The sequence below is a fragment of the Lissotriton helveticus genome, chromosome 9, assembly GCF_964261635.1.
Source record: "Lissotriton helveticus chromosome 9, aLisHel1.1, whole genome shotgun sequence".
NCBI lineage: Eukaryota > Metazoa > Chordata > Amphibia > Caudata > Salamandridae > Lissotriton > Lissotriton helveticus.
In genome coordinates this window covers 512,427,229-512,449,883 of record NC_136070.1, presented here as the reverse complement: position 1 = coordinate 512,449,883, position 22,655 = coordinate 512,427,229, and the positions used below count along the sequence as shown (strand labels likewise).

Here is a 22,655-nt window from a genome sequence, read left to right as displayed (position 1 = left end):
GCAGCCTAGCAGCTGAGTTCTGGACTAGTTGCAGTCTCCGCACTACGGCTTTATTTGAACCCAGATACAGGATGTTACCGTAGTCAAGCCGAGATGTGATGAGGGCATTGACTACGGTTTTTTGGGTGGAAAGTGGCAGCATCCAGAGAATTTTTCTAAGCCATTTCAAGATGGTAAAACATAAGGCTGCCACCTTGCCGGATTGCTGTTTCATGTAAAGAGTTCTGTCCATGATGACCCTTAGCTTGCGAACCTGGGTGGTAGGTACCGGGAGATTTCCCATTTGGGTAGGCCAGTGGGAAGAGTTCCACAGGTCTTTCTGTTTTCCCAATAGGAGGACCTCTGTCTTGTCTCCATTTAGTTTCAACTGGTTGCTTGTCATCCAGTCGAATATGTCACTGGGACCTTGTTTGAGATGAGAAGGAGATAGTGGGCTGGATTCCGAGAGAGATAGGATGATTTGTGAGTCATCCGCGTAGGTCATTACGGTAAGTCCTACTTTGTCAGCCAGAGGCTTGACATACAGATTAAAAAATAGCGGGCTCAGAATTGAGCCCTGGGAGACTCCGTGCGGTGCACTGAAATTTCCTGAGCAAGCTGAGGCTGATATAATTTGGAACGTCCTGTGTTCCAAGAAAGAACTAATCCACTTTAGTGCTTCACCGCGGATCCCAATGTTTTCCAATGTGGTTAACAGCCTTTTCGTGTGATATGGTGTCGAAGGCAGCACTCAGGTCTAATAAAATGAGGGCTACCGTTTGGCCATCATCAAGGAGTTTCCGAATTTTTTCGGTGACTCCCAACAGTGCTGTTTCCGTGGAAAACCCGGCTCGAAAACCTGATTGTGATGGGTGAAGGAGATTGTTCTCTTCCGTAAAGTGAGTTAGGACCGAGTGGACATGTCTTTCCAATATTTTTGAGAAAACAGGGAGAAGCGATATAGGTCTGTAATTGGACAGTGTTTCAGGATCCGCTGTTGTTTTTTTTAGTAGAGGGTTTATCATTGCGTGTTTCCACAGCGTAGGAACTGTAGAATGTAAAAAAGAGGAATTTAAAGTGTCTAGTATTATCTCCAAAAAAGGAGTGTCCAGTTCATTTAGTACATTAATATGGATTGGGTCACTAGGAGATCCTGATTTAATGGTCTTGAGGATGGTCTTCAGTTTATCTGTTGTAATGGGAGGCCAGTATTCCAGAGTAGCCTTGGCAGGGACGCTGTCTGAGTCAACTTGGATGGGGCTGTCAGTCTTTTTTTTTTATTTCTGTGATTAAATTGTCAATTTTATCAGTAAAAATCTATGGGAGATCCTGACATTTTTTCTCATTTAGCGGTCGGGCAGTTGCTGTAGTCTGCGCACCGGCCAGTTCCTTGACCGTGTTGAACAAAGTTTTTGATCGGTTTGTCGCTTCCATAATGGTATTTGACACATACAGGGCTTTAGCTTTCATGCAAGCAGCAATATATTTGTTCCTTGCATTGTTGTATGTCGCTTTTTTGTCCGGTGCATAGTCTTTCCGCCATAGTCTCTCCAATGATTTACATTTGGTTTTCTCAACTTTCAATGAATCATTGTACCAAGGGGCTGGGGGACGGTGACTTTTTCCTTTTATATGGGGGGTGGGTAGGCATACATCGGCTGCATCGCCAAGCCACTCATGAGTTGCTTTTGCTATACTTTCCATGTTCTGGCCCTATGGAGGGGGATTTTCGCCCAGTGCCTTATTGAAGTATGAGATATTTAAATGTTTCCAATTTTTTCTTGACGTAGTTTGGAAGGTGGACTGTGAAAAGCTTGCAGCTGGTAGTTTAAGGCTGAACTTAATTAAATAATGGTCCGACCAACAAATGGGGGTTGCATTGTGCCATACTAACTCATTAAGATAAAAAAAAAATAGGATCCATTAGATGCCCTGCCTTGTGCGTAGGGCCTGCGTTAAGTAACTTGATGTTCAATGCTGTTAGATCGTCTAGCAAGTTTGTACATGAGGTATTAGATACGTCCTCTAAATGCAGATTTAGGTCTCCAATCTTGGAAAAGTTTTTTGATCCCAGATGAAAAGGGGTGATATAGTTGGCCAGTGTAGATGCCCATTGGGTGGAGTTTCCAGGGGGCCTGTAAATCAACATGGCAGAAAGAGTGAAGTTGGGATTCATATTTAATTTAAAGAAGGCTGCTTCGCAGTCAGGGATGTCAACAGGGTCGAGGCTGCATTTAAGCTGCCTCTTGAAAATAATTGCAATGCCACCTCCTGTTGTTCTCGCTCTATCTCTCCGCACAATGGCATAATTTGAGGGGAGAGCTGTGGCTATGTCAGGGCCAGCACTATCTTGTAGCCAGGTTTCAGTCACAAAGAGTGCACTAGGTTGTTATTCTAATAGGAGGTTAAAGATATCCAATTTGTGCTTAGGTAACGAGCGGCAGTTTACACTATAGAACAGAAAGTCTTGCTCGTTAGGAACAGATGGCTGCTCTCGCTTTCTGTGCCCCTTCTTTTTGTCAGGATATGGTTGGATATTTGTGAGTGAGAGATTGCAATTTGGACAGGTAGCATTTCCTGCATGGTGCACCTCGAGTGTGGTGCAGCCATCCTGCTTTGGGGGACGCAGCACCTTTAGCTGGCTAGAGGAGAATGCCTGTCTGTTCTGTGGTATTTGAGCGTGGTTTCCTGCCCTGTGGCCCGTCCTAGCACGGAGGGGCATAGACGGGCTAGTCTTTGGCTTGTCTTCGGCGCGGATACGGCGCGGACGCTGCGCGCATCCGCTGCGCGTATTTGGCGGCATCAGGTTATTGTAGAGGACGGGCTAGCAGTCAGCTCCGCCTCCACACACTCGCCCAATCACTGCACAGCACCGGGAGGGAACCCGGAAGAAAGTACCGCCCTGGACCCTCCACGTCAATCAAGCCTAACCCTTGCGGTGGAACGGGGCTGCAGAGGCGAAAAGTGAGCAGTAAGATTAGAGTGAGAGAGTGAATTTACAATTTAAAATTTGTAAACGAAAGTGCATCCGTGAATTTTTTAAAATCAAAAACACAAGAAGCTTAAAACATTTCAGGTCGCTCAGCGGTAACACAGAGTGTGCGTGTCATCTGAGAAAGCTGCCTGTCAATGGGTTTTTGTAGAGGACGGGCTAGCAGTCAGCTCCGCCTCCACACACTCGCCCAATCACTGCACAGCACCGGGAGGGAACCCAGAAGAAAGTACCGCCCTGCACCCTCCACGTCAATCAAGCCTAACGCTTGCGGTGGAACGGGGCTGCAGAGGCGAAAAGTGAGCAGCAAGATTAGAGTGAGACAGTGAATTTACAATTTAAAATTTGTAAACGAAAGTGCATCCGTGAATTTTTTAAAATCAAAAACACAAGAAGCTTAAAACATTTCAGGTCTCGCAGCGGTAACACCGAGTGCGCGTGTCATCGCTTTCAATGGCGATCTGCTGCAAAGTGCTGCTGCCGTCGAGGTGTCTGGTGTGATCCAAGCTTGGATCAAAGATGTGAGGAACCTGAAAGCAGAGGGGACAGAGTCTGGGTCACTTGCCAGTTCCCAGGGGCAAGATAGACGAATGCCCACCGATGTCGGGTGATTCAGGTGTGAAGAGGTGAAGCTTGACTCTGCAGCCACGAGGACCAGGAGGTGTCGACGATGACCAGGAGCTGGATTCGAGCTGTCCCACGAAGGATGTTGAGTGCTGCGGTGTCGGTGGCCGGATTGAACCCAACAAGCTTTGGCAACAGTAACCCACGCAGGAAGAGGAAAGATGCTTCGGTGCGGACCAGCAAGGTCCGGGGGGACTCACCAAGTGGTGGAGAGTCAGGGCACATCTGGAGCAACCAGGGAAGCCAAAGGAAAGTCACAGTTGCCTTCTCAGGGACCCACAGGCCAATGGACCAGGGGTCACGAAGGTACCTCGAGAGAAATCACAAGAAGTTGGCTCACGGAGTACTCGTGGAGTGGGGGCCAACAATCTTCGGAGGAAATGCTGCTCGGGGTCTGGTCTACAAGTAACCCAATGCACAGCCTCAAGGAACATCGAGAAGCTGATGCAGTTGCAAATATGCACGGTGTCCAGGGGTTCCGGTTCCACGGTACCCATGGGGGCTATGGGTCTCAGCTTTGTGGGGACTCGGTTCGGCCTCTGGGAAGTCTGAAAACCCACCTCCTGTGTTGCAAATACTTTGGAGCTTCGGAGATGTAAAGCAGGCAGATGCATCTTTGGTTCCGGCCTACCAAGCAGGGGAGTAACTCCTTTACTCCAAGGGAGATATTGCAAATAGTGTTAAATATTATGAGTGAAAAGCAGTCAGTTACGCACTACCTTTCACCTCAAAGATAGCATGGAATTCAGGCAGTTAAGGGATATACATATAGCACATCCTACCACAAAAAAGCTCCAGATGGTATAGAGACAAGCCCTGCAGATAGTACAGGGTAAACTATGAAGACTATGGATGCCTCTATTATATAGGTGTCAGGGGGTCGGTGACTGCCGTCCTATAACGGACTTTTCATCTCCAATGCAGGACTGGGCTGACCCCTTTAATTCTTGCCTCGCCTATGAGGCTGCCTGCCCCGCCCCTGTGACGGGGGCCCCGGTGCTCCAATCGGTGACGACTTCTCGACATAGAAGGGCGGAACAGGAAGACGCGGGGGAGCTGCTGTGGAGGACGACTACAACCACGGACGTGAGAGAGGACGACGCGGGTGTTGCCGAGCGAGAGGACGTCGGAAGCTCTGAGGCGGCGCCGAGAAGAAGGTCGGAGAACCTGCACAACCACGGTGAACCGGAGTACGGCCCCGAGGAAGGACCAACGCGAGGAAGGGAGCTGGAGAAGCCAGGAGGCCGACGACACCGCCTACCACCCAGCCACGCGCAGGAGGACGCGTGGCTATCACAGGTGCGTGACCGCTTGCGTAACCTGCTCAGCTTCAAGCGGGGAGGGTCCGGGTAGGAAGGAGTCGGGTGGACCTTAGGTGTCCTGTGAAACACTGCACGCTCGGGTCCCTAAGAGCTTGGTGGTGGTCTCTTTGTATTCACGAAAAGTACTCCCTCACTACCCAACCCTGATTCCTATGTTTGTAAGTGCTGTGCACTAACAGCCACGTTTCTTTCTTTTGTGCTTTTGGGTGAGCTGGACAACGGACGTCGAACCCGGGGAGGAGAGAAAGAGATACCGAAGCCAGGATTATTCGGGAGGAACTGCTATCTACCCTGTTCTTATGTGTTTACATGGAGAGACCTGTTGAACGCTTGTACAGTAAATAAACCCCTTGCCCAGAAACTAGCCTTGGCTCTGTCCGTTCTTGTACCAAAAGGTTACAATAGGTGTGCTCCATCTAATACCTACACCACATAAGGCAATGTAGAACAAAGTATCACCAAGATGAGAAAGCGGTGGTGCAACAGCTGTTGCCCTTACCTACTCCGTCGTTACCCGGGCCGGATCCGGAGATATCGGGTGTTAGTAACTGCCCTCACCTATGAGGGATGCATGACCACGTGACTAGCGTCGCGGTTAAATGACGCATGACGTGTTCGTCTTCAGAACTACACCAAGAGTTAGGAAAACTGAAAAGTGTAGTTTCTGCTGAGCATATGGCGTGGTAGGATGTGCTTTATGTATATCCCTTAACTGCCTGAATTCTATGCTATCTTTGAGGTGAAAGGTAGTGCGTAACTGACTGCTTTTCACTCATAATATTTAACACTATTTGCAATATACTTATGATGGTACTACTGATAAATCCTGATAAACCCATATGATTATAAAAATGAAAATATTTATAGTGGTTGAGCATTTTTGGCCTACCACTTTTTACGAAAATCCCCATTCCCTGTGGGCTTAGTTTTTTCTTTTTCCATTCACAGAGCGTTGCCTCATGCCCTGAGCTGTTGCCAGAAGCGGTGGGTCTGCCTCCCGATTTGATACGGGTAAGGCGTTTTAATACAGAGTTCTAATCTGTCCATTTTTGAGGACTTTAGCATGTTCACATTGCAATATAATATGTCCTGTATATATAGATACAGACTAATTTCTAGCATGTACATATGAATCTCTCTTTTTTTCAACAGGAGTGCAACACCTATGCCAACATATTGATGTACACAGGTATATGGTTGTATCGTTCCTTTTAGTTTGTGCACATTTTTCACATATTTAAAAGTGCAGTAGTTACACCTAGGTCCTGAAGAAAGCCATGATCATAGATAGATCTGAATTGGCTGAAACATGTAGACCACTTTATCAGCGCGCTCGCACATATATTCAGATCGCGCCCTCACTGCTTTTTAACTATTTACACCACGGGATACCCAATAAACGTATTCTCTCCTGGTAGTCAATTTTAATTCACTTTTCGCACTGCACCATATATTCACCACACTGCCTTTTGTTTTATCGAACCTAGGACTAGGAGATCTAGTTCCGCATTACATGAAAAACATCTGTGAGCTCCTCCTTTACACTAGCAAGGAGTTGTAGCTCCTTGGTTGCAGTAGCGTGCAGCCAAGAGGAGATCCCAAATGATGAAGCATTCCACTTCGGTGGGTATCGGGAATCCGTCCTCTCAATTGAGACTCCTTTTCTGTTTGTACTCCTCTGAGGTGTGTACGGCTTAAACATCTGTCTATATATTCTTCTTCTTTGAAGACCAGCGGAATTCTTGTTGTTGTCACTCAGTGTAGTGGCCAGCTCTCCTGGCCACTTGGAGGATGATATCACTGTTGGAAAATTGCAACAACTTGGCCACCATGAGTTGCGGAGGTTCCCCCATTGGCAGCATCCACGTGGAGACCAGTTTACCCGCTCCAACAAGAAGTGGACAGTCCCTCAGGAGCAACATCCATTCGCAAGCACCTCTCTAGGTAAGCAGCCATGTCCTGTTTTTCAGTCCCCTCCAGCAAGCCCTCCACATGGATATTCCTGCAGTGGGCACAGCCCTCTGAATCCTCTGCTCTTTCCTCCAGGGTTAGAAGACGATCTGTGAAGTCACAAACCTGCTGTTGGAGGTCTACCGGCTGTGGTTGCAGGTGTCCAAGGGAGACCTCAGCATGGGCCAATCTCTCCCTGAATTTCCTTTCGTCCTCTCGGAGCAGGTCTTTAGCTACTGCATTGATCTTCCCCTCCAAGGACGCTTGCAAGGAGTTCACTGCCACCAGGATCTGGACGACTCTGTCTGCGTCCAAAGGCTCCTCTGCTGTTGGCGACCCCTCTCTACTGTTTTAGTTGTTTGTGGCCCTCTCCTCCGGCTAGTGCAGCCTGATGCGGCCTTAGGGGCCTTTGTCATCCCATTGCGCAACAGGAAGGAAGAGGTGACCAGGGGAAGGAAGGGACCCACATTGTCTCCGTCCCTGTCCCCTGATCATCACCAGTGCTCAATGGATCCCAAGGGAGTCTGTGCCTGCAGCACTTGGGTAGCCCGAATGCCTCACGTGGTCCGGCAGCATGAGCAGCTGCCTGTCTCTCAAGAAAGGTCTCATCCAGAGAGATGTCCTCTGTGGTATTGTATAGGGACCTGGGGGTTGGAAACGGTGGTGCCAGCACAGTGTATTGGGGCCCCAGGTGCAAGTGTCTGCTCCCTTCAGGAGTCCGGTCTGTTTCCCACTGGGCCCCATCTGTGTGCCTTCCGAGCTTTGAATAGGTTTGAAATGCCTCCCAGAAAAAAACAGTAGGCTGACCTGAATAGGGAGAACCAACACCTTTGAGCTTCACAGAATATGCAGGGTGGGTATTGTGGACGTCATTTGTGATACTACAATATCAAATCTAGCTTATGTGCTAAATCCTGCTTGACAGGCCTGCTGGGTTCAGAAATGACACTCTGGATATGCATGAAAGTGAAAAAACAGGACACTTAGACAGATCCTGTGCTCTGACTGAACAAAAGATAATACACCCAATACTGTATATCCAGCAACAGAGGGGTCATCATAAACTTTATAACTCCCTCGTGGACTTAATTAGGTCCCTATGCTGTGGTGTATCCAAGTTCTAAAAATATTTATACCATCATAGACAATCCACCCAAATGTGCAGGAAAAAGGTGTGGGAGAAAAGGAGGCACCTCACTGTTGTAAAACCAAGGGGACTGCTAGCTGGTACTTGTCAGCAAGTCCACTTATCATCATCGGTTACCACCTTTCCATTCAAAGAAACATGTTTGTGTGTGTGTATTTAACAAACAACCTCAAAACCATGAAATCAGGAAAAAATCAAGACCTAAGTGTCATAACATGCTAATGATATGTATGCAAAATGGAACTTTTATCCCATTGATATGGAGGGGGTCACCCCATCGACTAGCTCTTACCAGGCATAAATCTGGCATTTCCAAGTTCTCACTTCAGAACACTCTCTGGACTGGAGGAAAATCAGAAGAGGGCTAGACTTACTGGCTGTGACCTGATAGGACCCCTGAAGGACTGGACCTTCTCCCTCTTGTAACCAGGACAACAAAGTGGACTGATCTCCTTTGGGGCTACTGGGAAATAATAAGCTGCAAGAGGCCTTTTCCTGGAAGTACCGAGCTAACAAGTGGCAATTGGACCTAGCCTGGAACCTGCTGTGGGCCTCTGCCTGACATCCTGTGAGTCTCCAAGTGCCTCCCTTGAAGTCCTGGAGAACCTCTGAATTGTACTCCTGTGGTAAATTGGGACTCAAAAGACTGAGAGCCTAATTACGAGTTTGGCGGTCCTCTCACAGAGCGCCACGCCAAACCCATAGTCAGAACCCTGCCAGATTCTGACTGGAATATATGTTGGATGGACAGTGCTGCAGCCTTTCTAAGGTTCAAGCGAGAGCCTTAGAAAGGAACTGCCTTGGGACCGCCACAGCACATTACTGCACAGGAAGAAATGCACAATGTCGTGCATTTCTTCCCGCACAGGAACAGGGGGAGCAAAAATACACCTCTATGCAAAGAGTCAACAGGGGACCCTGTAAGGTCCACCTTACTTACCTCTCCACCACCCTTTCCATGGCACGCTCACCATGATGGAAAGGATTGTGGGGAGGCAAGTCGTAATATGCTCAGCGGTGTTGTAGTGGCACAATAGCATATTGCAGCCTCTGACCTCTGTGCCACTGCTGATGGATCACAGATCCCCGCAGTTGCAGCAGTCCTGTGGGGGTCCGACAGTCACACTCTTAATACGGCGCTAGGTGCCACAGTGTGGCCATGGTCCTTTGAACCACTTTAGTCGTAATTAGGCCCTAAGTCTAGTCAGAAGGTAATATCTTTGACCAGGACAAGCCTGGTTGGTGTATCCGACCCGTGCCCAATGCGTCAGCCTCAAATTATGCATAGGTGCCGGTCTACTGCGACCATAGACTATCATTAGTTCTTGGTGCTTTTCATCGCTAGTTTCCCTTAAATCTTTAAAAATCATATATTTGGTTCCCCTTATTGGATTTTTGTCAATTTTGTGCCATTTTGCCTATTCATTTTTACTTTGTTTTATCCAAATTCAGTTTGGGATATTTATTATTTTGCATTTTGATTTTCTTACTCTTTTAGTATAGAAGTGGGCAAGCCACTGAAAGTTTGCACCATGCTCAAACCTGAAGCCTGGCTCTGACTCAGCTTGAGGTCCTGTTGGAACCTCAAGCCCGTAATGGCTGAGCTTTTATCTGGCTTCTGCCTGTCTCCCCTACTCTACTCATGATGTAGAGTTACGGCCAGTGCATTCCAATTTTGGTACTGGGGAACCAGGTTCGAGTATCGGGTTGGCTTAAAATCCTCTGATTCTGGCTAAATCACTCAATCTCCCCATGAATGTAAGCAATGAATGTGTGACCTTGTGTATTGTAACTGGTGCTCGTGTAAAGCACTCCAATTGGACCTGCAGGTTAAATTCACACAATATATAAACTACAAAAAAATGCACAAAGAGGCAAAAACAAAACCTTAACATAAGGAAAGACAAATAGATATACATTTCCTGGCTGATTTGTACAAAGTAAAAACAGAAAACCTGGATAAATTGCAGCTTCACTACTTAAATTGTGTGAACTTAGGCTAATAATTAATTTCACCATAACTCTTTTATCCTTTATTATAGTGTATGAAAGCACTTTCGAATATGTGAGTTCAGAATACCAGTTGTACAAAAACCTATTGTGCTTGATTTGATAGACCATAATGTTGCTCTATAATAATTTGGCCAAGTACAGTGTTTACATGTCAATTGTCTTGTTACTTTTACTAAGTACTTCTCAATGCAGTGCTATAATGTGGCATATTATTGTCAAAGCTTCACCTGTTAAAGAAGTACACTTTTTTAAACATTGAAGCGACTTTATTATATTTTACGTCATGTTTGTTGTGTGATTTACATAGCAAACATTTTCAGGGCTCGGCTCGAGTACAGGCTCTAAGATCTGAGCTAGATCCTTGGCTCAGTTCTGGCTTGGCTCTCCCTGTAAATTGTTGACTCGCCCACCTCATTTTTGGTTTTGCATAAATAATTTACGTTGTCCTAAACTAGGCCTGTCTGCTCTGTGCCATGATTACCAGGGATTGAGCTCAGCTTAATTTAGTGACTTTGAGGTTTCGCCCTGACAATGATTGTGATCTTTCCTCGAGGGACATAGTCACATGGCAAATAACAATCCAAATTCTCGTACCACCTTAAGAGAGCTGTTCTTATGATGTGTGACTGGGCTCCACCTGGAGCTTAGTGTATCTGGCTCAGAGGCCAGCATTTTACTAAGCAGCACCAATTTCAGCATTCTGCTCATAACAATAATATAAGTTGTCTTTGGTGTCGGGCTGGCTTGCCGCCTTTCTCAGATTAAAATACAAGACATTTATACACGTTTCGACATTCTGGAAGGTCCAGGAGGTGATACTTTAAAAACGTCTGCAGTTGTACTTCTATTTGTTTTAAAATCATCTAGGGATACTTTACACAGCTCTGGAATGCCTCTGATGTTTCTTGTGTAGGTGTTGCTTCAAGTTTCTATATCAGAGGGGGAAAATGTATGACTATCTTTTTTTTTCAACAGTCGTGGCATGAGAAACCTGGCAAAGCTAGTAAAATGCAGGTCAGGTGGCAACCCTATCTGAGACCAGCGCCACTGGTATGCTGCAGAAGGGGAGGACCTAATAATGTGGCTGTATTAACTAACTTATGTGGCAAGAGAAGGCAAATTATGAGGCGTATTGCTGCACATTTTGAGATAGCCTTATTTATTTATGTATTTCTAAATAGCGCAAACTTTACCCGAAGGTGTCAGAGCGCTTTACAATAGAACAAGTTAAATTACATAAGGACATCAAAGTACATGAATTACATAAAAAATATGAAACAGATAAACTCTAAACTCACAAAGAATGGTAGAAAGTACATACGTCTACTACAGACACTAGCGGTTAGAGTTACATATGTACAAGTTGCAAATCCACTCAAGATTACATTTTAAGAAAAGTTGAAGCAATTATAGTTGTACAAATATATATTACACTTTTATCGAACATGATCTGCTCGCCATTGCTCGGGTTCTTGCAGTGCTCGTTCAGCAAGGCCTTCAGGGTGTTGTTGCACTCACAGGCGATGATCTTGGGCCTGGAAGGATCCCCGAGCTGGTGATAGCCAGATGTCCTCCACGCTTGGTGTCCCGGTGCCTCAACATAAGGCAGCAGCAGAAATCCCAGGGGCATGTAGGGGGTCGATGGGGGTACGGGAGTTTGCTTTTGTGTTGCTCAACCCAGTACACCGACTTGGGGTCGAGAAGGGGGTAGCAGGGGCGGATGAGTGGTATGATCTGCAGGGATGTCCAGGTCAGATGGGGACGTGGGCTCACCTTTGATGCCAAGTTGGTGCTTCCATGTCGGTTGCTGTAGTCTCCCTGCTACCAGTTGGCTGTGCACATCAAGGCACCGGCAGTGGACCCAGGGCGACATGGCAGAAGATGAGTGGCCGTCTCCCGAACACTTGACAGCTGGGCACAGCTGAGCTGTACCCACAGTGGACCCAGGACTAAAAAGTCGGATGAGACGGTGTTGGGCCGCAGTGTGCACATCGCCCTTACCCCAGAGCATGCCTTGTCGCCAAAATGGTGTTCTCCAGAATCAACCCGTAACCCCTGGCACCCCGACCCTCCTGTGGAGAGGGATTCACCGCCAAGATTGTGGCCTCCTGCGTTTCCCTTCTTTGTTGTTGTGCGGTTCTCGTTGTGTCATCCTGTTCCACGATTTTGGGCTCTATTGTCCGCTGCGGTAGATCGAGTGATCGCTTCTTTCGATTCCCAATATGCGGTGGCTAGATGAAGAGGCATTGCTGAGATTTTGCTATGCAATGGAAGTCTACGGATAAAATGTACTTAGAACGTGTTCATTCTAAGCAGCACAAGTCGCAGATAGGGCCACTGGAATTCCGCATATTTAGGGATTTTGCCGCCTTTGCCACCCCATTCATCATCTGCTGTAATTAGTTACTGTAACAAAAAAAAAATTCCAGCTCGAACGGATCAAATGTTAATAAAAACTCAGCATGTTGCCGCATAGTGGAAGGCCCTTCGTAATGTTTGACTGGTTACTTTTCTGTTGCTGTATTTGTGTGTTGGACAGTCACTAATGAGCTAAAGTTACTCAGACAGTGTTAGCATGTGTAAAGATTACAAAGTAAGGAAGTAATTAGTTAATTTCTCTGATGGCTTCCCATCGTGGCTAGAGCTATCTACAAAACAGCGTGCATCACCCACAAAGCTTTGCACTCTTCCTCCCATCGCTATCTGGCGAATAAACGCAAACTGTCTGGAGGCTCAAGAAGCTTCTCGGAATGCGGAAAAGTTCCTGCTTGAACCCCCCTCCTTCAATAAAGGAAAAATTGTTGGCACAATCGTTCTCAGGTAATGCGGTGAGAATCTGGAACGTGCTTCCACCTTCGCTCCATGCCCTCCATCCAGATCTTCAAAGCGGACCTCAAATCTCTTTTATTCCAAAGACACTTTCAGAACTAATTCCCTCCTTCTCAGACCCCAACAGGAAGTTCTTTAGTCATTGTAAATTTGTCACAAATATTTTTATTTTTGTTTGTACATCCTGTGCTTGCTGCGTTTGATGTGTTCCATTTGCCTGCGTTGTTTGGATTCTACGGCCTGTTATTATTCGCCAGGAAGTTCTTTAATCATTGTATAATTTGTCATATTTATTCTCACTTTGGCTTGTACAGTCTGTTCATGCTGTGCTTGAGATTTTGTGCCTTTTGCCTACGTCGCTCTGATTCTATGGAATGCTATTTTTGTTTGTTCTATTCCTGCAACAGTTCTCTCATGTAACGTAACTTGTTCTATTGTACAGTGCTCTGACACCTTCGGGTAAAGTCCGCGCTTTAAATAAATGAATTAAATAAATAAACAAATAAATAAATAAATAATTAAATAAGATGACTGACCGCAAGGAGCTCCAGTTGGGAGCACCCGTGCTCAGGATCGCCATTTCAGCGTTAAACTATTTGCACCGTTAATACAGCTCACTCTCCTAGCGCACATGCCCAAAAATGGATACACTATTACCCTGCGCATGCTCACAGAACGTAAATAATACACTAGGCACCTACATCGGAAGTACTCTCTGACTCTGATGTGTTAATTTAGTGAAAGAGAAAGTAAAACAGAAAATAAAATTATATTTTAGCGGAGTAAGCGATAAGGACACATACAAATACACCTTCTTCTTTAACCCGGAAAGTCTGGGCGCACCCATTAGCATAGTAGTGTCTCAGCAAGTAAAACGTGCCTTCGGTTTCTGATTGAGCATGTACCAGAGTGTAGTGTCTCACTATGGAGCGTTTTAAAACCTAGAAATCAATTGAAGCTTGCTTTAGACCTGTTTGGCCATTCTATGTCAACTCGGTGTTTGTACGAATGCTATTGAGAGAGCGAATTATAGATTTCTCGGTTGGACGCTTAGAGATGCAGCCGAACATGTCCCTGCGTTGTTCCTAGAGAGGAAGGCAGGCTTTTGCAGTGTTTTCCCAAGAGGGTATTTGTCGGCTCTACCCGGAAAGGAAAGAGCTGTGCGCCTTTATCATAGTGGTGCATTTGTACTGTTACATTTATCTAGCGCTTACTACATACGAGGAGGTTTTAAAGCACTTAACGGTGAATAGTCCAGTGGTTATTCGGTTTAGATGTGTGGTCCCTAGGAAATCATCCCATGCATTTACTGCAGTTTCTATGTTGGAGTTGGTTTATAGAGAGGGTGTACATAACGAGGCAGTGAATTGTGAGTGAATCAGCCGTGTCTCACTCTCAATACATTCTCAGTGTGTGTCCTCCCTGTAAGAACGGCAAATCGCTTGGTTGTTCATCATCTCTTGCCGAGATTTAGGCTCGATCCTCCCCCACCCAAAAAAACCTCACCTTACAAGTTACAAGAAAGAACAGAATATGCCCCACCAGGATTCCAATACTGTGAGTATTGTTTCTAAATGTGCTTTTATTTGATGACCTTATAGATAGTTGGATATGGTTTACACTGCTTTGCTGCAACCAACTGGAGATAAAATGCTGTCTCAGAATTTCTGTTTCGGTGGGTGTTTAACTCTGGGTGTGGTCCCAGAATACGAGTGATTGTACAGCACCACCTGGCTAGTTACCTCCGCAAATACCTTTTAGTCCGGCTTCCTTGGCATCCTCCTCTTTGAGGCTTGTATCCGTGTCACAGAACTATCTTACTAGCCTGAATATACCAACACCTAAAACTGTGTTTTTTTGTTGTTGTCATAATAGGAATGTGCATCACTAATACATGTACGAGAAAAGGGGGTGCTAATATTTGCACTCCCTTGTGAAGTCTTGCATACAAGACAGCTCAAGCTGTCTTGTTGCGAAAACTCTATTACTTACTAAGAATTTACAGTGGATTTAGAGCAAGCCCTTTGCTTACCATTGATTGGATTTATTGACACTTGCATTTGTTGGCTTATTCGATGGCTTGCTTTGTCCCATGGGGGGGGGGGAGGGGAAGGGAAGGATGTAGCCTTGTGGTTAGAGCTGGGGAAGCGGGTTCCAGTCTCGGCAACGACGTTTAACATCCTGTAATGTTGGGCTAATCACGTAATTTGCTCCTGCCTAACAAAAATGAATGTGCCCATCTGTAATGAAAATGGTCCTCATGAAAGCACTCTGATACCTGATGTCTCGTGGCTAGTTCGCGCGATATAAAACTCTTAAAAAAATTAAATAAAATTGTGTCCACCTTGTGTTTATATCTCACCTGGAGCAGCGCCTCTTCACCATCCTCTGACCAGCTGACTTGTATACTACCACTGCTCAACTTTAGAGAATTACTTTTATTCTTTTTGGTTAAACACTCCACAAGAGTGCATGTGCTTCTTCTCCTCCTCCATCAAATATCCCCCCCCCCCCCGGCGCTACATGCTGTTCTGTCCCTTGTTTGCTGCCCCTGCTCTTGTGTGGTTTTTCCACTCTGGGGCGCTTTCTCTGCTCCCACTCTCTGTAGTTACCACACTCATCCTAGTCCCCTTTGCTTTTTTCCCACTCCCCGTTGCTTCCTCCTCCTGCCCATTCCCTTTTGCTCCTCCCTCCCTCCCACCCACTCCCTGTTGCTTCCACCCCTCCCACCCACTCCCTGTTGCTTCCACCCCTCCCACCCACTCCCTGTTGCTTCCACCCCTCCCTCCCATTCCCTTTTGCTCCCCTCCCCCTGCCGCACACTCCATTGGTTGGATTTATTGTCACTCTCATTCGTGTACTTCTTATTCGATGGATTGCCTTGTCCACCTTGTGTTTATCCCTCACCTGTAGCATAGCCTCTTTACCATCCTTCTGACAAGCTGACTTGTATACTTCCACTGCTCACTTTTAGGGAATTACTTTTATCTTTTTTGTTAAAAACTCCACAAGAGTGCATGTGGTTACCAGCTCTCTCCCTCATGGGCTTCCCCTCCTCCATCAAATATCCCCCCTGCGCATATTGTTCTATCCTTTGTTTGCTGCTCGCCCTCTTGTGTGGTTTTCCCTCCCAGTGGCGCTTTCTCTGCTCCCACTCACTGTAGTTTCCCCACTCAGTCTAGTCTTCTTCGCTTGTCTCCCACTCCCCTTTGTAATCCGCCCTCACACCCTTCCCTATTGCTTTCCTGCCTTTCTCCAACCCATTCCCTAATGCATCCCTCCCTCCTACACACTCCCCATTGCTTAACTCCACATTGCTTCCATCTCTCCCATCCACTCCCCATTACTTCCTTCTCTCCCATCCACTCCTCATTGCTTCCCTCTCTCCCATCTAATCCCCATTGCTTCCCTCTCTCCCATCCACTCCCCATTGCTTCCCTCTCTCCCATCCACTCCCCATTGCTTCCCTCTCTCCCATCCACTCCCCATTGCTTCCCTCTCTCCCATCCACTCCCCATTGCTTCCCTCTCTCCCATCTAATCCCCATTGCTTCCCTCTCTCCCATCCACTCCCCATTGCTTCCCTCTCTCCCATCCACTCCCCATTGCTTCCCTCCATCACTTCCACTTCCCATTGCTTAACTGCTATTGCCTTTCTCCCTCCCATCCACTCCCCAGCGCTTCCCACCCAGTGCTGCTACCTTCCCACCCACACCCAGTGCTTCCTACTCCTACCCAACCCGTGCTTCCCCCTCACCAGTGCTTCCCCTTCTCACCCAGTCCCCAGTGCATCCCACTTCCTGATGTTTCCTCCTCTTGCCCATTCCCCGTTGCTCTACCCCTCCCACCCAGTCCCCCTTGCTTCCCCCCTCCCACACCTTCCCTGTTGCTTCCTTCTCCAGCATACTCCCTGTTGCTTCCTCTTCCCGCCTACTCCCCATTGCTTCCTCCTCCCACCCACTCCCCGTTGCTTCCACACCTTCCTCCCATTCCCTTTTGTTTCCACTCCTGCTGTCCACTCCATTGGTTGGATTTATTGTCACTCACATTCGTGTGTTTCTTATTCAATGGCTTGACTTGTCCCATCTTGTCCACCTTGTGTTTACCCTTCACCTGTAGCATAGCCTCTTTACCATCCTTCTAACCAGCTGACTTGTATACTTCCACTGCTCACTTTTAGGGAATTACTTTTTCTACATGCTTTTCTGTCCCTTGTTTGCTGCTCGCGCTCTTGTCTGGTTTTCTCTCTTGGTGGCTCTTTCTCAGCTCCCACTAACTGTTGTCTCCTCACTCAGCCTAGTCCCCTTTGCTTTTCTTCCTGTCTCCTAATCCCCATTGGATCCCTCCCTCACATGCATTCCCCATTGCTTCCTTGCCTCGCTCTCACCAATTCCCTAATGCATCCCTCCCTTTCACACACTCCCCATTGCTTAACTCCCCATTGCTTACTTCCCACTCAACCACTCCCCATTTCTTCCCTTCCTTCCATCCTCTCCCTATTGTTTCCACCCTCACTTTCCATTGATTAACTGCAATTGCTTTTCTACCTCATCCACTCGCCATTGCTTCCCACCCTGTGCTTCTCCCCTCCCACCCACACCCAGGGCTTTCCACTCCCACCCACCCCCAGTGTTTCCCCTTAACAGAGCTTCCTCTTCTCACCCAATTCCTGTGTCCCAGTTCCCGCCCACTCCCGTTGCTTTCCCATTGCTGCGCACTTCCGGTTGCTTCCTCCTCCTGCCCATACTCTGTTGCTTCCTCCTCCTGCCCATACCCTGTTGCTTCCTCCTTTTGCCCATACCCTGTTGCTTCCTCCACCCGCCCACTCCCCGTTGCTTCTACCTCCTGCCTACTCCCTGTTGCTTCCACCTCCTGCCCGCTCTCTGTTGCTTCCAGCCCTCCCATTCCCTTTTTTCTTTCACCCCTCCTGCCCACTCCATGTTGCTTCCACCCCTCCCGCTCACTCCCCATTGGTTCCACCCCCCAGCTTACTCCCCATTGCTTCTACCGCTCCTGCCCACTCCCTGTTACTTCCACCCCTTCCGCCTACTCCCATTTGCTTTCCTCCTCCTGCTCTGTCTCAGTTGCTTCTCCCCGCTCCTCTGTTGTACCAAACCTTTGAAATATATTTTTGAAAAAGTCTTCGATGGCAGCGACCAAGCCGCTGTGCAATGCATAAGTGATTTGCATTAACAATTTTTTACAATTTACATCTACACCTCCACTTCTCCTATCTTTTCTATGGGGAGATACTCACACATGTAAGTTTACTACTTGGGACCCGATTCCGATCTCGCTGGAAAAGCCTTACGGCCGACTCGTGCCCATAGAGCTTTCCGAGCGACTCGGGCTCCGAGAGACAGAGTACGATGCGCTGCAGCGCTGACGGACTCGGGTCGCTCGGAGCCCCATTGAAGCCTATCGGAGTCTGGTGACATTGGGTACGTAGACTCCCATAGACAAAAAAGGAACATCTCGGACAAGGGCGCCCCCTGTCGCGGGGACGCCTTGGTCCTGCCCGCACCGTGCATGCATGTGTAGGGGGACCCTTGGAACCTCCCCAATGATCGAGTCGTAGGGCCCCGGGTGAAGGGTGGCCCGCTACGGACCCCTGAAGCCCGCTCCCGGAGCTTTTTTGAGTCGGAGGCTCCGACTCAATCTGGCTGCTCTACGCGCGCATTGTACTTGGTCGTCCGGGAATCCGCAGGTTGCGCTGTACGCGTCGGCCATGGCGGAGTCGTCCAGAAGGGCTCGCTGATGCCTACGAGTCGCACGGAGCGCAAGGCGATTTTCACACCATTCTTGCTCGCTCGTACAGCTGTACGAGTTGCCCGGAAATCGCTCGTACGACTCAGACTCGCTCCTGATGGATGCCGTCAGGACTGCTTCCGAGCGGGATCAGAATCGGGCCTTTAGTAGGAAATGTGAGAGGGACCAGTAGGAGTGGCTTCAAAAAAGGGCAGACTTACTACTAAGTGGGAGGTGTGTAGGGAGGAGTAAGAAAGGGTCTAGGTAGTGATGGAGCAGGGTGGTCGCGAAATAAGACATTCTTGGATTGAACCCCCATTATGTAAAAATACTATTAGAGTGATGTGCAAAATAAATGCAAAAGACTAATGGGAGAAGATGAAAACTGCACAAGCTTGTGTTAAAGTGTTGTAGTAGGCCGCAAATGCATGTGGTTAATCAAGAAAATAACAGACTAAAAGCTGCTAGTTTTTTTTACACTTAACTGAATCAAAAGAATAATCTATTAAATTGCGCATGGATAAAGCTAGAAAGTATGCATCACATAGGGTGATTTTAATCGTATGGCTTTATAAATAATAATTAACACTTGTATTTGTCTTTCCTAGAAGTTTGATATTTCTGCTTTGCAGAAAAGGCCCAAGTGCCTCTTTTGAATTTAATATGGCGTATTAGAAATGTAGAAGGGAACAAATTGTGAACTGTCTATCGTGAGTTCCTGTGTGCCTGCCAAGGTTGCATGGAGGAAACAAATTGAATAAGGAGAACGGAGCACTTCCTCAGTGAACGGCGCATTAAACCAATCATGGCACAAAAGTTGATACATGACTGAGATGTAGGAAGCGTACAAACTATGGAAGTTTGAAATGTTATTTCCTTGGCTGGAAGGGGATAACATGAATAAATATCCAATGGATCTGTTTGCAAAATTGTAATGTCAAGAGTGGTGTGTTAGAACACCCCCTGTTTCGACCAAGAGAATGAAATGAAATTGCGTGTTATGATACAATGTGGGTTGGACTTCCGGGAATTTAGGGTATAATTAGTTGTAGAAAGGGGGTGAGTTTTTAGGTGTGATTTTCCTGCTTTGCGAGAGGAGAGGGCTGTGTTGCTCTTTCCTAAATTCTATAGGCTAGCTGCTGTTCTGCTGAAACAGGACTTTAAACTTTGCCTTTTAACTCTTCTTGAGAGGCCTTGCTTACTCTCATGGCCAGAGGGTAGCTTTCCAAATTTCTTGAACCTTGGTTAGTATGACATTCTGAATTTGCATAACTGTTTTGCAAATGACTTATGACTCCATTCTTTTGTCTCTACGCCTTTCCACGCACTCAGTGTTGTATTTGAGATGTGTTTACGACATTTTCCATTGATGTTTCTCTTGTATGGTGATTTATGATTCGAGTTGTATTGTACTTGATGAGCAATCACATTATTATAGATAAAGCATTATTAACTCCTAAATGAGTTTGTCATTAATAAAATTGTTGACTGGGTTATATGAAGAATGTACAATACTTTATACTAGAGCCAAGTATTATTTTGCCAAAACCTGATTACATAATAAAGATTGCATTGCCACAAAAGGATAATGCGAGGATGATATGGTAATGAAAATTTGGTAAGTTTGGTTAATGCTCACCCAGCGTGTAAGGGACATGTAGGGTATTGAATTGGGTCCAGGTGATGACATTTATTAGGCCCTAATCGCTGGATCAGTAGTGTAAGGGAGCGGTTGAGGAAGGGACATGCATCCACCTCAAAAAGAGTAGGGCTGGAGTAAGTCGAGCACCACACATAACCAACCACTGGTACTGCAACACCCTCTCTGAGAAAATAATGGTGGAAGGGACCTAAAATAAAACCCCATAGGAAATAATGTCAAAGGTAATTATTTAAAATAGTAACAAATATAAATAAATATAATGTAATGTTAAAGAAACTATCTAACAATACATAATTGTTCTTTGAATGTAATAATAATTTTAATTAAAATGTAATTAAAAATATTTATAATTCAATAAATAACTTTTAATAATTATTAATGCATAAAAATACTTTAGGTGGAAATTTATTTTTTAGTTTAAATTTCAGAAAAATAACTATCATTTAAATATTATAATATATCTTATTTGTTTAATATAACTTCATTAACTTAATTTTAATTCAAATCTTAGATACAATTAATTAACCAATGTTTAAATTAAAAATAAGTTCCCACCTAAAGTGGTGCTGGATTTACTACTGTTTCTTTTGTGCAGTAGTAACTTACACTCATAAATTTGGCTTCTCACATACTTGTAAATCGACATATGTGAGTAATTTTTCACATGGATTTTGTAAATAGCCACAAGTAGTAAAGTTACTTAAATGGGATAAATCCAAAGTTCAGGCTGACCTCCATGGTGGGCAGGCTGACTCACAGGACTCACGTAGGCCCAGCTGAAAAAGTATCTTGGATGGAGGAAGCATCGACGTCGAAGATTCAATGAAGCCCATTACGATGCAGGCGCTGCATCAGCATTGAGACATGCTGTTGGTGGCTGTCCAGCCACGCAGTCCGTCAAAGCGATGTTGCCAATTAGCTCCTGTGTCGGCGTCGAAGGGCAATGAGGCGGTTCTGATCAGCGTAAACTTGACACTGCTTCGATCTTGATAGTTCTGCAAAGCATAAGCTCACTTTTAAGGGCCCAGGACTGGATTGGCACCACTTGGCAGTACAGGACTCACAGATGGCAGAGTCAAGGAGTGTTGCAGGGTTGAAGGAAGTCTTTGATGGCCCTAAGACGTCAGAATAGGGGGCAAGTCAGCAAACCCTTGGAGTCGCTCTGGGTTCAAGTGAGATGGGACCAGTCGTTGTCCTCAAAAGACTGAACAGCAAAGTAGAAAAGCAGTTCTTCCAGCACATATCTTTTATTTGCTGTACCCAACTACAGCCCTTTAAAGAACATAAAACATCCCAAAACATCTAGTTCCATTCTGTAATCTTCAGACAGAGTATATTGGGTCAGATGTACACAGCTTTGGCTTTGCGATTTCTTAATAGTGAATTTTCACGATTCGCTATTAGGAAATCGCAAACAGCTATGTAAAACAGTGTGTACACTGTTAGTGATTCCCAGTAGTTCACAATTCTCCTACCTCATAAATATTCATGAGATAGGTTTCAATTTGCGACCCATTGGGAACCGCTAAAAGCATAGGGATGGTGGCCTGCTGGAGACAACAGGGCACCATGACTGTGTTTGCTTTTAAATAAAGCAAAGTTTTTTTTAAAAATGCAGCCCATATTCCTTAAAGGAAAACAGGATGTGTTAAAAAAATAAAAATAAATGAAAAGTTTCTTTTACACTGCTTGCTCTTAAAAAAACGTTTTCACAACCGTTCACAAAGGACAAGGGGTCGCTTAGGGACCCCTTCCCGTTTCCAAATGGGTTACCACCTACTTGAAGTAGGTGGTAAAATGTGAATGCTTTGAATCCGGATTTCGGTAGCAGAAATTCACACATACCGTTCAAGTTGCTATTAGGAAGAGATGCTTTTAACATGCCCCTTCCGAATACCGAATCTCTAATCCATTTTGCGATTTGGAAATGAGTAACCAAATTGCAAAAATAGAGTTTGGTACATAGAAAAAGGCATTTTTCCAGGCGCAAACGGCTTGATTCTACGAAACAAGCCATTTGCTACCAGGAAAAATCTATATACGTCTGGCCCATAGACCCTTGTCACAACCACTTTTCTCTTTTATTGGCTGCTCCTTCAGGTAAGTACACCTTTATGTTTCTATTGTTTAATTATATGTGTAATGTTTCTCTTAACGTATTAGTCACTCCCATGTATGAATTGACCATTAATGTTCCTAATGCTAGGGTTAGAGCCTTTTGGTAGGTTTGAGTTTTTTCTCTTGTGTTGTATTTTGCTAATAGATATACTATTTCCAGTCTGTTTTGTTTTTTATCCTCCCAAGGGGTTTCATTACATCATCCCTGCATCAGGGTAGGATTAATTTTACTGCGATCAAGCACGCCTGTTTCGTGCATTGTTTAGGGTTT

General features: G+C 45.9%; 1 protein-coding gene across 1 annotated transcript in view; it reads left to right on the top strand.

The window, feature by feature from the left end:
* Positions 1 to 22,655, top strand: part of LOC144783207 (uncharacterized) — a 184,907-nt gene that overhangs the window by 18,514 nt on the left and 143,738 nt on the right. Inside the window, exon 3 of the mRNA XM_078662302.1 lies at positions 4,520 to 4,944. Within this exon, the coding sequence (XP_078518428.1) occupies positions 4,520 to 4,944 (425 nt within the window). The remainder of the gene's footprint in view (positions 1 to 4,519; positions 4,945 to 22,655) is intronic.